Consider the following 15,106-nt stretch of genomic DNA (forward strand, 5'->3'; position numbering starts at 1 on the left):
AGGGAGAAAGCAATCAAGAAAACTAAAAGCAAAGCTACCTAAAAACAGGACACACGGGGGAAATGACGCTTTTCAAAATAAAACAGGACATGACAAAAACCTTGAACATAATACATGGAAACACAAGACACAAATGGAACATGACACAAGGACTCAAAAACCAAAAGACAGAGAACCAAGACGTGACAGAAAACCTTGAACATAAAACATGAAAACACATGAGAAACAAACATGAAACAGCACGTGGACTACCAAAAATCAAAAAACAAAGCACAACCAAAAACACCAGGCATGACAACTTCAGTAATTTCACGCTAATCTTATAACCGATTAGCATTTGTCAAATTCCGCTAAGCTAGCTTAGTATGTTTATTAGCAATGGCTTTTCTGGCTCCTTCTCTGTCTCCTGCTTAGTGTGTCAAATGTTTAGCGATTCCTCTGCCTCCTTTAGTGAAAATGGTTTACTTGTAGCGCTGGAGGCGAGGCTTAGTGAATTAGAAACGAGGTTCTGCACCATGGAAACAAAGTCTTTAGCTACTGTAGTTAGCCAACCCCCATTAGCCGGTGCGGACTGATCTAGTGTAGCTCCTAGCCTGCCCCTGGTAGCTCTTGAGCAGCCAGAAAACCAGGGAGGCTGGGTGACTGTACGGAGGAAGCATAGTCCTGATCACATGCCCACGGTTCACCCCCAGCCTCTTCATGTTTCCAACAAGTTCTCCCCACTCAGCGACACACCCACTGAGAAACCAACTCTGGTAATTGGCAGCTCTGTAGTCAGAAATGTGATATTAGCGACACCAGCGACCATAGTCAAATGCATTCCTGGGGCCAGAGTGGGTGAAGTTGAATCTTACCTAAAACTGCTGACTAAGGATAAGTGTAAATACAGTAAAATAGTAATACATATCGGCGGTAATGACACTCGACTGCGCCAGTCGGAGGTCACTAAAATTAATGTTGAATCAGTGTGTACTTTTGCAAAAACTATGTCGGACTCCGTAGTTTTCTCTGGACCCCTACCCATTCTGACCAGTGATGATATGTTTAGCCGCATGTCATCATTCAATCGCTGGTTGTCGAGGTGGTGTCCAGCAAACAATGTGGGCTTTGTAGATAATTGGCAGACCTTTTGGGGATGACCTGGTCTCATTAGGAGAGACGGCATTCATCCCACTTTGGATGGAGCAGCTCTCATATCTAGAAATCTGACTCTGTTTCTTATTAAACCAAAACCCTGACAACCCAGAGTTGAGACCAGGAGGCAGAGTTGCAGTCCTACAGGCCTCTCTGCACTTCCATTAGGACAGTTACCCACTCAATATCCCATAGAGACTGTGTGTGTCCCCCGACCGCTTAAATTAATTAAATCCTATACAAAAAGAAGAGTTATACAAAAAATCTAATAAAGAGATCAACAAGAAGATCAACACCAACAACTCCATAGCTACAACAAATAGAAGAATTAAATGTGGACTGTTAAACATTAGTTAGTTTAACGTTCATATGCTCCCCATTGGTGATATTATTAGGAAACACTCCATACATTTTCATTGTTATGCAGATTACACACAATTGTACTTGTCAATGAAACCAGAAGAAACAAATCAGCTAGTCAAACTTCAGGCATTTCTTAAAGACATAAAAACCTGGATGACTTGCAATTTCCTACTTCTAAATTCAGACAAAACTGAAGTTAATGTTCTGGGCCCTGAACACCTTGGAAGCAAATTATCCAGTGATATAGCAATGCTAGATGGCTTAGCCATGGCCTCAATAATTTAGGAGTTATCTTTGACCAGGACATGTCCTTTAACCCATATAGAATATTTCAAGGACTGCATTCTTTCAGCTCCGCAATATTGCAAAAATTAGGCACATTCTGAGTCCGAAAGATGCAGAAAAATTAGTCCACGCATTCATTACCTCTAGACTGGATTACTGTAACTCCCTTCTACCAGGCTGCCCCAATAAATCTATAAAGACTCTCCAGCTAATCCAGAACGCTGCAGCAAGATTACTCACATATTTCTCCTTGTACACACCAGACAAATGGAAAAAACACTTTTATCATGTCAGTTGTAGTGGTAGTGAAACCAGTGTGAAGCTATTTCAATTAGGTGAATATGAATATGTGGCATCATTACATGCAGCAGTCAAGTTAGCATGTTAACATACTAAATATTCCATATTATAACATTGTCCATAGCTTGAAAAGACTGTCAGTACAACTGCACCTGAGGTGGTAGGTATCTGAAGGACATTAATCTTAGGTCTTACCCTGCCCTAACTCCCGCCCTGTCTTACTTCCTGTTTACTTTACACTGCACATTTTCCCCTCTGGACATCAATAAGGGATTATCTAACGTTGTCTTTCTCACGTGGTGTCCTTTGGTCCTTCCTGTTTCAAATAAGGAAGCCTCCTCACCGTGATGTTATGACCAATATGTGCTTTTACAAAGAAAGTATCAAAGACTGCAGCAAGAAGCAGGTACAAGCTGACAAATAGTGTATATAAATATTTACATTTTATTTCTTTTCCACAAAAGTATGCAACTCAAAAAAAAGTTTCTAAACTACTACCATGTTATACAGTATGCAGTACTGAGACAAAACCTAACCAGATGCTTTGACCGACAACATCTTTCCAACAGCGGTCTGAACATGGTTACATGGTTATCAGTATAGAGTATTCATTTTTGGCAAGCTTTGGTAAGTTTTAATAATTACCTCAGACAAAAGAAATGCAGACAGAAGACAGCAAAGAGCTGAAAATGTGTTGCTAATATTTAGTTGTTATATGGAGCTTAAGGCTGAAAATAACAATTACGGTACTTAAATTGATTGATTGATGAAAAATAACAGTCATTGTTGACAAAATAAATTCAACTCACAGTTTACTTGGTTGTTCTGGAGCTTTCAGTTGTAACATTTGGTTCTGATAAGCAGATGGTTTAAGTCAATATGGATGAAAAGTTCAAGAAATTCTCAGAGCAACTGAGCAAACTGAAAGTGCTGATAAAGACCAGGTGATATGGTCAAAAGCACGAGAACAAGTGTGAGAATAAATCTTGTGTTGAGACTGCTTTAAATGACTGTTTACAAATAATAACAATAACAATGATGTTTTGAATTCATGCTGCAATCATTCAGTTTCAACTATTTAATCTGTTGTTGATTATTTTTTTCTGTAAAATGACAATTCATTTAATTTGCAATAATGGAGAGCTTGTTTAAAACATGGTGTATAAGATTAAATAATTGTTTCATTTTCTTCAGTACCAAGTCTTCTGACAGAAGAACTGAAAAGAGCCATCTAAGAGAAAACCTGAAGAAGAAAAAGTAATCTTTGTCTTCCATGTACAAATAAATAGAACAGATGTGACACTTGACAAGGCTACAGTAAAGATAAAAAAAATGGAAACATGTCTTTTCATGAAAAAGCCTCTTTCTTTGCATTCAATCAACAGTTTTTAAACAAAGGGTTCAAAGTATTGCTTTTAAAAAATGCTGTGCTATAATAAGAGTACAAAATGACAACTATGCAAGACAAGAACTACTAAAAAAGTCTTGTGAATACTGTGAGCTCTACACATCACTGTGTTGTTTGGCCAGCAGCTGCTGTTCCCCTGGGCATGAGGAGCTGAAGGCAGTGCTGCATGGAACAAAACAGCAACATATGATAGCAGTAGTGGCATTTAGACTGAGCTGACTGCAGCATTTCAAACTGCGTAATGAACGAGAAAGGTGAACTGGTGTGGGGAAACACCGGCGGTATGAACACTGAGTCATGAGGAGAGACTTTAGATGGCATAATCATCCTGAGTGGTGCAGCTGAAGGCAGAGCTCCGGAGGGAGTCCAGGCAGTGGACTAGGATAAGCGTGCCAGTTAGGTGCTTCCAGCGCTTGGTGATGGGGTTCTTCATCTTGTCTAATCCCATGTGCAGCTCCTGGATTATGTCTCTGTAGCTGTCGCCAATCTGAGCAGCCCACGTGACCAGAAAATCATATGCTGGCTTCCACATGGCCTGCGGACAGGGAGAGACAAAAGAAATGCCATGATCTGCTGAGAGTCTGACTTGTCTGATTATTATCAGAGGAGACTTTGTCTGGACTGCAGACTTATTCTATAGTATATGTTTATTGTTTTTCAAAATGGAAAAAGAACACAGGACAAACAAATAAAGAAAGGAAAAAAGGGGGACCCTCCCCCACCCCAAAACTAACAAATGAACATTAACAGGATCAACTCATCATGTAAAGAGATAACAGAGGCCACAGTCATGACAATAAGCTAAACATACATACATATTAAAAAAATAAGTAAGAATATAAGAACTATACAACATGAATAGTAGGTCGTGTTTCACAGTGATCAACACATTAGTGCTTTTCTTGAAGCAGTTGCAGTACAGGGTTCCAGATCTTTTTAAACACATCTCTCCTGTCTTTGTTGTAAAGTCTCAATCTCTCCAGGTGAAGCATATTTGCTATTTCTCTCAACCACAGATCGTACGTGGGTGCAATGTCTGACCTCCATGCCCGGAGGATTACCGGTAACTTCTTTGCAATCATAGTTCCAAATAGGATAGCTTTTTTCTCATATTTATTGACAGAAGACAAAGGGGTAGTTGCCCCCAAATTGATCAGGCTTCCAACATTTCCCATAAGCCACAGAGAAGCAATGAAAAATACTTTTCCAATATGTGTACAGTTTACTGCAAAACCAAAGAAAATGTATTAAGTTACCAGTCGCAGACTTGCATCTGTTGCAAATGGGTGAAACATCAGGAAAGAAATTGTGCAGCTTTTCTCTAGAGTCACAGAGTCTATGTAATGTCTTTAACTCATATTTCCATGCCTGTCTTATACTTGCTGTGTTCAATGGAGTATTGCTGTGCAAAATCCGGTAAAAGAACAAAACTGCCCCTTTAGCAGCAGGGTCAAGCTTGTTTATTGCCTCAAGGGCCTCATGCTCTCCCCGAATACCGAAATTGGGTTAATGCAACTTGACATAATTTTGAATTAGAAAGAATCGAAAAAGGCCAGATTTAGGAATGACTGCAGACTTATTTTAACCATCTCTATAAAAATTGCAGTTATTTATAAACAATGCATTTAACAATTATGATGTTATTGTGTGGATCTTGACAAGAATTAATGCGTAGCAGCAACATTGAGAAGGAAACTTTGTTGCCTCAGGCTCATTGTGTTTGATGACTTCACACAGCTCATCACTGGTGACTTATGATGTAAGTTAAAAAAAAAACGAGTCTGGCACATACCCAAAACTCAGGACACCCTAGGTCCCTCATAACTCATGGCCTCATGGCTGGTAAAAGTTTCAGCAGTTCAAGCTGAGCTCCCACTCACTGGATGTGGTATTTCAACATATCACTGACGTGGCATGTCAAACCTTAATTTAAGTTTATCATATATAGATCTTTTACGAGTGTTAAGAACCAACATGTGACTGTTATTTAGGGGTCATCTCATCTCTGTCATCTCATAAAGCAGACCTGCCCGATCATGAGACACTTTGCTGAGGTACTTGAGGCTAGCTCACCATCTACACAGCTAAGCCAAACAGCTATGTTAAATATTTGTTTAGTATCTGGGTGTCCACCTCAACCGGACTGGTCACATAACACCGATGCCCTGTACAAGAAGGGCCAAAGTTGCCTCCACCTTCTGAGGAGACTGAGGTCCTTTGGAGTGTGCAGGCCCCTCCAAAAGAACTTTTTATGACTCTGTGGTAGCCTCTGCTATCCACAATGCTGTGGGCTGTTGGGGTCCAGGCAGCATCGACTGCTCTGTCCTGGGCTGCCCACTGGACTCTGCGGAGGAAGTGGGTGAGAGGAGGATGTTAGCCAAGCTGACATCCATCATGGACAACACCTCTCACCCTCTGCATCAGACAGTGGAGACTCTGAGCAGCTCCTTCAGTGGCAGACTGCTACACCCTCAGTGTAGGAAGGAGCTACCGCAGGTCTTTAATTCCCACTGCTGTTAGACTACATAAGTCAATGGCCTCTTTTCCTCTATTATGAGGACTTGTATATAGCTGTATATTGTACTGTGTGTACTTGCAAATTGTTAATTTATTACCTCTATATTTTTTTGTAACTGTTTTTGCACACTTTTTGCTTTTTGCACTCTTTTTTTTGTTCTTGTGAGCTGCCACGACAAGTGAATTTCCCTACTGCAGGATCAATAAAGTTCATCTTATCTTATCTTAATCTACTTTTGAGGACTCTAGGAACCACAAGTAGCCCTCAGGATCAAAAGGTTAATTAATTTGAAAAAAAGATTTGAAATTGAAAGTTGAAATTTCGATTTTGAACTTTGAAAAATACAGTATTGTACTCAAACTAAAAGTAAGTGTTGGAAATTAACTCCAGACTCTTATTTTGAACAAATGATCTATTTTCAGTTTTCACTCTTACAATCTTTTCCTTTTACATATATTTCAACATTTGAGGCCTTATTTTTCAGTTGCAGATTTTGTGTTTTCAGATTCACGTTCTTTTTTTACAGTTTGAAATCCTATTTTTCGAGTTTCCGATTTTTTTCCACGTTCAGGTCTGATGTTTTCAGAATTTAATCTGATGTGGGTGCCCATGGCATCAGCTTAAAGGGGTGTGACTGCATAACAAAGAAGACCTTCCTCTATCACATTGCCTTCAGGGAACATAGGTGCTGTCAGAAGTATGTCTCCACACTTTCTATACACCATATGAACACACCATATACACATAAATACTGACGCCATTGATAAGGTTCTGTTTAGTTTGTTTCTTTAAACCAAACTTGGCACCAATTGCAGTAAAAGAGCAATAAACTATACACAGATTGTGCAGTTCAACAACCACACTTTAGCATTTGACATTTCCCACTTCCACATGCAACTCTGAACGCAGCAAAGTATCGGCTAGCAATGGCGTCTGTACCCCCAGGACCAGCTGCAGGTTGAAATGTTGGAAAAAGCTGGAATTACATGTCCTTTAACCCACACATATCGAATATTTCAAAGACTGCAAAAAAATTAAAAAAAAAATTAGGCACATTCAGAAAGATGCAGAAAAATTAGTCCATGCATTCATTGCCTCCAGGCTGGGTTATTGTAACTCCCTTCTATCAGGCTGCCCCAATAAATCTATAAAGACTCTCCAGCTAATCCAGAACGCTGCTGCAAGATTATTCACAAGAACCAGCATGAGAGATCATATTTCTCCTGTTCTGGCTTCTCTACATTGACTACCTGTAAAATTCATAATAGATTTTAAAATTCTCCTTCTCACATATAAAGCCCTGAACGGTCAGGCACCATCCTATCTTAAAGAGTTAATAGTACCCTATTATCCCACCAGAACTTTGTGTCCTGCTCGAAACTTACTGTGACTACTATACTAATATTGCTATCATAATCACCATAGTACCTCCTGTATACTTCATAGTCATTATCATTATGTACAGTTCCAATATTTCTGTATTATTACTGCTGCTATGCATCTCTACTTGTGTGATGCCATACCCCCCCACCCCCCCTCCCCCAGATGCAGGCAAAAAGTTTGAAACTGAAAAGATGAGACCCAAAAGTGAAAGATCTGAAAGCAAAAAAACATCTAAAACTCAAAAACTCAAAAAAACTAAAAAAAAAATAAGATTTGAAACTGTAAACAACTGAAAAAACAAGACTTCACATATTGAAATATATATTAAAGTGAAGATTGAAAATAGATAATTTATTCAAAAGAATTTCAGAACTGAACTCTCACGCTTATTTTTAGTTTGAGTACAATGTTGTAATTTTTCAAAGTTCAGTTGTTGGCACCACTCCGGGAAGTGCAAATGACATGATTAGCTTTCTGGCTTTTTCTTTTTTACATTATCATCATATTTGTCTCAGGAGACCCTTTCAGCCATTGCTCTATTGTTTACACACGAGAGCAGCTGACTGCGCTATGCGACTCTCATGTACTTTCTGTGGAGAGACTCCGGTCTCCGTGGAAATCAGAAAAAGGAATGAAGGGGATGCAGAGCCGGAGTAAAGCACTGTGAGAGGAAGAGACAGTATAAATCATGCCTGACATCTGTTGTTGTGGGGAACATTAGATTTCTCCCCAACAAGCTGGAGGAGCTAACAGCGCTAACTCAGCTACACAGGGTGTAACGGGAGTGTACTTGTACCTCTCATGTACTTCACAGAGACTTGGCTGAATGAACTCACTGCAGACCAGTACGTCTCCTTGCACGGATTTCAGCTCGTGACAACGGACTGAACAACAAAAGGAGAGTGGTAAGAGGAAAGGAGGAGGGATAGCGATGTTTATGAAGGACAGATGTTATAACTCCGGAAGGAAAAATTGTGTACCTGGGACACTGAACTGCTGGCCTTCGGACTTCGGCCATATTACCTGCCCCTGATGCTGCAGCGGCCTGTGATCTCCTTCACACTGTTGTGCCACAGCTGCAAACAGCGCACCTCCACTCCCTTCTTCTCTTCTCCAGTGACTTCAACCATGCCTGCCTGTTCTCCACTCTCCCAACTTTTACACAGTATGTTACATGCCACACAAGGGACAATAAGACTTTGGAATTATTGTATGGAAATGTAAAGGATGACTATAGTCACCCCCCTTCACAATACCCACACATTCTGCACCCCCTCCTCAGGCCACCCCACACTGAGAAGAGAGCTATAGAGGATCAGGAAAGCCACATGTCCAGATGACATTAGGTCCAGACTACTTAGGAACTGTGCAGACCAGCTCTGTCAAGTGGTACAGTATATTTTAACCCCTGCCTCTGTCTGGAGAAGGTCCCAGTTCTTTGGAAAACTTCCTGTGTGGTTCCAGTACCAAAGACCACACATGCCAGGGAACCCAACCACTTCGGACCTGTAGCTTTAACCTCTCACCTGATGAAGACCATGGAGAGGCTCATGCTGAACCACCTCCAACCCCTGGTGAGCTCCAAGCTGGATCCCTGGCTATTTGCTAACTGACCAGGCATTGGGGTGGATGATGCTGTTATCTAACTACTGCATAGATCCCTACTGCACCTTGAGGAACCTGGAGGCACTGTGAGGATCATGTTTTTTTTTAATTCTCCAGTGCCTTTAACACCAAGCTGGTGGAAGCAGGGGTGGACAGCCAGCTGACTGCATGGACCACTGACCTCACCAACAGACCACAGTAGTGAGGATTTATACATTGTTGCTTTCGCCCCTACTCAGTGAAATCCTATTTGCTATGACTTCAGTCATTTTCAGTGCTGTAACACTGAAACTATGCATGCTTGTTTTCAAAGAAATATATCACAAGTTGGTAATGTTTATTGCCTTGAATAGTATCTGCTGACTTCCCTTTAAGAAACAGCCCTGCTCACTCAAAAGCTTTCAGACATGCTATTACTAAACAAGCATTATAGTATTGTGGGTGGGGCATTAAGTGAGACTACAGAGTTGTGACCACAGGCTGAGGTGCCTACATCAGAGGAAAAGTAACACATTTTTGAATTAACCCTTATGTTTTATTGCTGATATAAACTATTTACTACATTATCACTTACAGACTCACAAGGGTCTCCTGAAGAAGTGGTTGATAAAAATGATTAAGCATCCTTATGCCTACTTTTTTGATCTTTAAATAAATTTCGCAAACACTTAAGTTAATATTTAACATAACACCTATAATACCTTTTTATCTCAATAACATGTACTGCAACATATGTATATACAACACCAAAGGGCAATTTATTGTTTTGGCTGGTGAAAAAATATGCTTTGCTGGTGGAATTTTTCATCTACCAATCCCCTTAGCTGGCAAGTCAAAGAGTTTATTTGATATTGGATACAGGTATACAGCATGACCATTAAAACCATTCAGTTAACACACTCATGTCAGCAGCATTTTCCACCACAGCTCCCTCCACCACCCAAATTTCCTCCTTATGTGCTACATTTGCCATTCCTATTGTTGATTTACCGTATTTTCCGCACTATAAGGCGCACCTAAAAGCCTTCAATTTTCTCAAAATCCGACAGTGCGCCTTATAATCCGATGCACCTTATCTGTGGATCAATATTGGTCAATCGTGGCTACCGTAGTCAGGGGGCGTGGCCGAATTAACAGATTTAAGCACCGGTACGGCGAAGAGGAATTCCAGTACAACACCATTTGTGTGTGTGTGAAGACCCCGAGATGGCTCCTTGCAAGAGACACGCTTACGACGCAGAGTTCAAGCTGAAGGCTATTAGTCATGCAGTAGAACATGGGAACAGAGCAGCAGCGAGACACTTCAACATTAACGAGTCAAGGTGCGGAAGTGGAGGAAGCAGCAAGATGAACTGCGCCAGGTAAAGAAGACTAAACAGAGTTTCCGAGGGAACAAAGCGAGATGGCCACAGTTAGTCTGAGGACAAACTCGAACAGTGGGCTGTTGAACAGAGAGCAGCAAGTAGAAGTGTCTCTACAGTCACTATTCGAGTGAAGGCAACAGTGCTAGCACGTGAACTTAACATCAGTGAATTTAGAGGCGGTCCTTCCTGGTGTTATCGGTTTATGAAAAGACGTAATCTCTCCATCCGCACACGCACTAGTGTTTCGCAGCAACTACCGAAAGACTATCAAGAAAAGCTGGCCACTTTCCGTGCATACTGCAAAGAGAAGAACGCTGAAAAAAAGATCCGGCCGGAGCACATCATCAACATGGACGAGGTTCCACTCACTTTTGATATTCCTGTGAACCGCACTGTGGATAAAACGGGAGCACGTACGGTGAATGTTCGCACCACAGGGAATGAGAAGTCGTCATTCACCGTAGTTCTCGCTTGCCAGGCTAATGGCCAGAAACTACCACCCATGGTTATTTTCAAGAGGATGACCTTGCCAAAAGAAAACTTTCCAGCCGGCGTCGTTATCAAGGCTAACTCGAAGGGATGGATGGACGAAGAAAAGATGAGTGAGTGGCTGAGGGAAATTTACGTCAAGAGACCGGGTGGCTTTTTTCACACAGCCCCGTCCCTATTGATCTGCGACTCCATGCGCTCCCATATCACCGATGGAGTCAAAAAACAAGTGAAACACACTAATTCAGTGCTTGCCGTCATTCCGGGTGGATTGACAAAAGAACTCCAACCGCTAGATATTGGTGTAAACAGGGCATTCAAAGCTAGACTGCGAACTGCGTGGGAGCAGTGGATGACGGAACACACGTTCACCAAGACAGGGAGACAGCACCGAACGACATACGCCACTATCTGCCAGTGGATCGTAAATGCCTGGGCTGATATATCAGTCTCAACTGTGGTCCGAGCTTTCAGGAAGGCTGGAATCGTGGCTGAACTACCAGACAACAGCAGCGACACTGACTCGGATAATGACGACTTTGACGAGACAGAGCATGCCGTATTCGCCCAGCTGTTCAATTCGGACACTGAAGAAGAAGAATTCGAGGGATTCGTGGATGAGGAGTGAACTGATAGAGTGAGCTTTACGTGTTTCTTTTGTGTGTTCACAACTGAACAAGGTTGGTCATATTGTGAATATGGACATTAACGTTTGAGCAACGTTGAGCTATTGTTAAATGGTTATTGCTTTGCATTATTTCGAGAGTTACTATATTGTTATTGCACTTACGTTTGAGTTACCGTAACGGTATCAGACTCTTTTACGTGTTTACTGAATCGAGGAAAATGTTGCACTACCTGTTATACCTTGCTGTTGTTAAAAGATAAACTGTGTCGCAAAAATACTACGTCGCTGACAATACCTCGGGAAAAATAATAACACAGCTGTTTATTCATTTTGGGAGTGAACGGGGTTGTTATATTGTTATTACTTTGCACTATGTCGAGAGTTACTATATTGTTATTGCACTTTCGTTTGAGTTACTGTAATGGTATCAGACTCTTTTACGTGTTTACTGAATCGAGGAAAAGTTCCCGTCCACTAAGTGATAAAAATGTTGCACTACCTGTTATACCTTGCTGTTGTTAAAAGATAAACTGTGTCGCGAAAATACTATGTCGCTGACATTACCTCGGGAAAAATAATAACACAGCTGTTTATTCATTTTGGGAGTGAACAGAGTTGTCAGAACGCTGGTTTGTATTCTATTAATAAAGTTTGACTGACTTATCTGACTGTTTTGTTGACATTCCCTTTAGCGCAGCTCCATCTAGTGGATGCAAAACGCAACCCGAGCCACTGCTGTAGCTTCTATTCTATGCACCTTATAATGCGGTGCGCCTTATATATGAAAACAGTTTTAAAATAGGCCATTCATTGAAGGTGCGCCTTATAATCCGGTGCGCCTTATAGTGCGGAAAATACGGTACTTAAGATCCGATGTTCACGTGCGTATTGCACACCACATCAAACTATTTAACCATTTGCTATGAATTCCTTCCTTGACGAAAGGGTCTCTCACTTAAAAAAACTCTTTCCCTGTTTTTTTATAACACCAAATACATAAATTAAATGGACTGCAGACTGTGGGGGCAGCCGTGGCCTAGAGGTTGGAGAAGCGGCTTGTGAGGGTCACCGGTTCGATTCCCCCACCAGACAGGCAGGAAAAATTTGGGTGTGGTGGAGTGATTAATGCGATAAAATGCCCCCCCTTCATTAGCCGGCTGATGTGCCCTTGAGCAAGGCACTTAACCCCCGCAATATGCTCCCCGGGCGCTTGATGCTGCCCACTGCTCCTGTGTGTGCCGGGTGTTGCATGTGTGTGTTCAACTAAGGATGGGATAAATGCAGTAGTCAAATTCAGTATGTGTGTATGTAAAAATATATTTATACTGCCAATAAAAGTTGATTCTTCTTCTTCTTCTGTACAGCTTTTAACCAGAACAAGCAGACGGGATCAAATCACTCCTATTTTGACTCCTTAACATTGGCTCCCAGTATGATTTAGAATAGCTTTTAAGATTTTACTAATCATTTCAAAGCTCTTCTTGGTTTAACTAAAGAAGAGAGAGTATTTGTAGTCAGGGTCCCCATGATCTGAAACAATCTACCCAAGGAGATCAAGTTGGTGGCCTCTTTTAAAACCGCTCTGAAAACACACATTTATTGGAGTGCCTTTCCTAATTTTATTTGAGCTTTGTTTTGATGAGTTTTAATGCCCTCAATTGTTTTATCTGTTCCATCTGTCTTGTTTTTGTTTTCTGTATTTTAATCTGACTACCTGATAATTTTATGACTTTCTCTTTTATCCTGTTGCTTTTGTGAAGCTCTTTGTTATGTAAGACAGATATACCTCGCTGTCAACCACCCCGTTCTTGTCACGATGTGGCGCCTCGTAAGCATCCATCTGCTGGCGTGAAACTTTGGCAAGTCTCTCAGCCAGCTCCCTCCAGCGTCCAGCCACCTCCACGGCGGTAGTCAGGAGGACAAAGTCCATGACCAGTCTGACCACAAGACCCTGACAATCCATCTTCAACAGGGCCTGCAGAGAAAAGACACCAGAGGACTTTAGACTGAGATAAATAAATGAAAGAATAGAGACAGATCCTGCCTTCTGGACAGGAGTTACACAAAAGTGTGGAACCTGAAATGCAAGATCAAATATGAGCTCTGACTGGAAATGACTTGACAGAGTAAGTTGGAGGACCACAGTGAATTGTTAAGAAGGAATCTGGTGAAGTGGAGACTAAAACCACACACTATTGACGACTAACAAATGTACATCTGCAGGTTTCATTTCACTGACTTGGTCCTCTGTTATTTTCCATGACCTCCCTTCCCAGTCTCCCAGCAAATCTCAGCTTTGTGCATTTTTCAGATGGTTTGTGGTGGAAATTTAAATAAGAGTCTAATGTTGCTTTAGCAGCAAAACTTAGGATTAGTCACATTTGAACGAAATGGCAGAACATACCTGGTCATCAATATTAATAGAGTACTACACTGAGAAGTTACTGCACAGAACAACAGTTCTGCCCAGACAATTATTGTTTATATGAAAAGAAAATGCTGTCTGTACTAACAGCAGACACAACTTGCAGCAGATCAGAAGGGATCTACAAATGCAAACTGTATCCATGGAAATACATGTCAAGCACCAGATTCATATTACACGCATATGCAGACACATTCAAGATTCGATATAACTTAATTTGTCCTGCTGCGCCGTAAAAATTTATGCATACAATATAGTGCAATAGCAGAAATTAAGCATATAGTGCATGTACCTAATAAAGCCAACTGTAGTAACTAAATAAAAAACTTCAAACTTTATTTTGTCAGTATATTTTTTACATATACCGAAATTCCTTCTCTGCATTTAACCCATCACTGAATGCCAGCGACCCTCCGGTCACAAGCCACTTCTCAAACCTCTAGGCCATGTTGAAACGAGAATTTTAACAACAATTTTGGTCAATTTGATATGTCTTAACTTTTGGCCCTGAACTGCCTCCATAAAGAATCAGTCATCCTCTAATGTAAGCAATAAAACAATTAAATACAGATATAATGTAATAAAAAAATAATATTGTCAGCATCTGCCAGTTCCCCACCCTGCTCTCCCTGTGTTCTCCTGTTTCCCCCCTCACTTGTGTCTTTTGTTCTTGTCTCATTCTTCCAAACTCCTGTCTATTTGTGTGGTTTGTCCAGAGCTTCCAATGAACTCCAACTCACGACTGCAGTTACAGTAAAAGGCAGGCTCCTCCACTCTATCTCCCCCATTACGTTTTCATGCTCATTGTGGTAACAACGATTCACGTTTTACATTGCTGGATTTTTGCTTTCTATTTTTGGATGTGCTTTTCAGTAACTTGTTACTTGTTACAAGACTCTCAGACCATGCATGTATTATCAAGGACTAAATAACATTGCAGTGCATTTGTCACAGAAGAAGAAGAAGAACCAACTTTATTGGCAGTATATATATTTTTAACATACACACACTGAATTTGACTTCTGCATTTAACCCATCCTTAGTTGAACACACACGTGCAACACTGGGAAAATTACATGCAGTGAAACACACACAGGAGCAGTGGGCAGCATCAAGCGCCCGGGGAGCATATTGGGGGGGTTAAGTGCCTTGCTCAAGGGCACATCAGCCGGCTAATGTGGGTGGGGAGCATTTTTTAGCATTA

General features: G+C 41.1%; 1 protein-coding gene across 1 annotated transcript in view; it reads right to left on the reverse strand.

Annotated features, from left to right (window-relative positions):
• Positions 1 to 2,506: 2,506 nt before the first annotated feature.
• LOC124066912 (SH3 domain-binding protein 4) overlaps positions 2,507 to 15,106 on the reverse strand; it is a 66,512-nt gene continuing 53,912 nt past the window's right edge. Inside the window, exons 4-5 of the mRNA XM_046403775.1 lie at positions 13,264 to 13,452; positions 2,507 to 4,025 (exon numbers count right to left, since the gene is read on the reverse strand). Coding sequence (XP_046259731.1) covers positions 3,801 to 4,025; positions 13,264 to 13,452 — 414 coding nt within the window. The 3' untranslated portion in view covers positions 2,507 to 3,800. The remainder of the gene's footprint in view (positions 4,026 to 13,263; positions 13,453 to 15,106) is intronic.

This window comes from Scatophagus argus, chromosome 11 (assembly GCF_020382885.2).
Source record: "Scatophagus argus isolate fScaArg1 chromosome 11, fScaArg1.pri, whole genome shotgun sequence".
Classification (NCBI taxonomy): domain Eukaryota; kingdom Metazoa; phylum Chordata; class Actinopteri; family Scatophagidae; genus Scatophagus; species Scatophagus argus.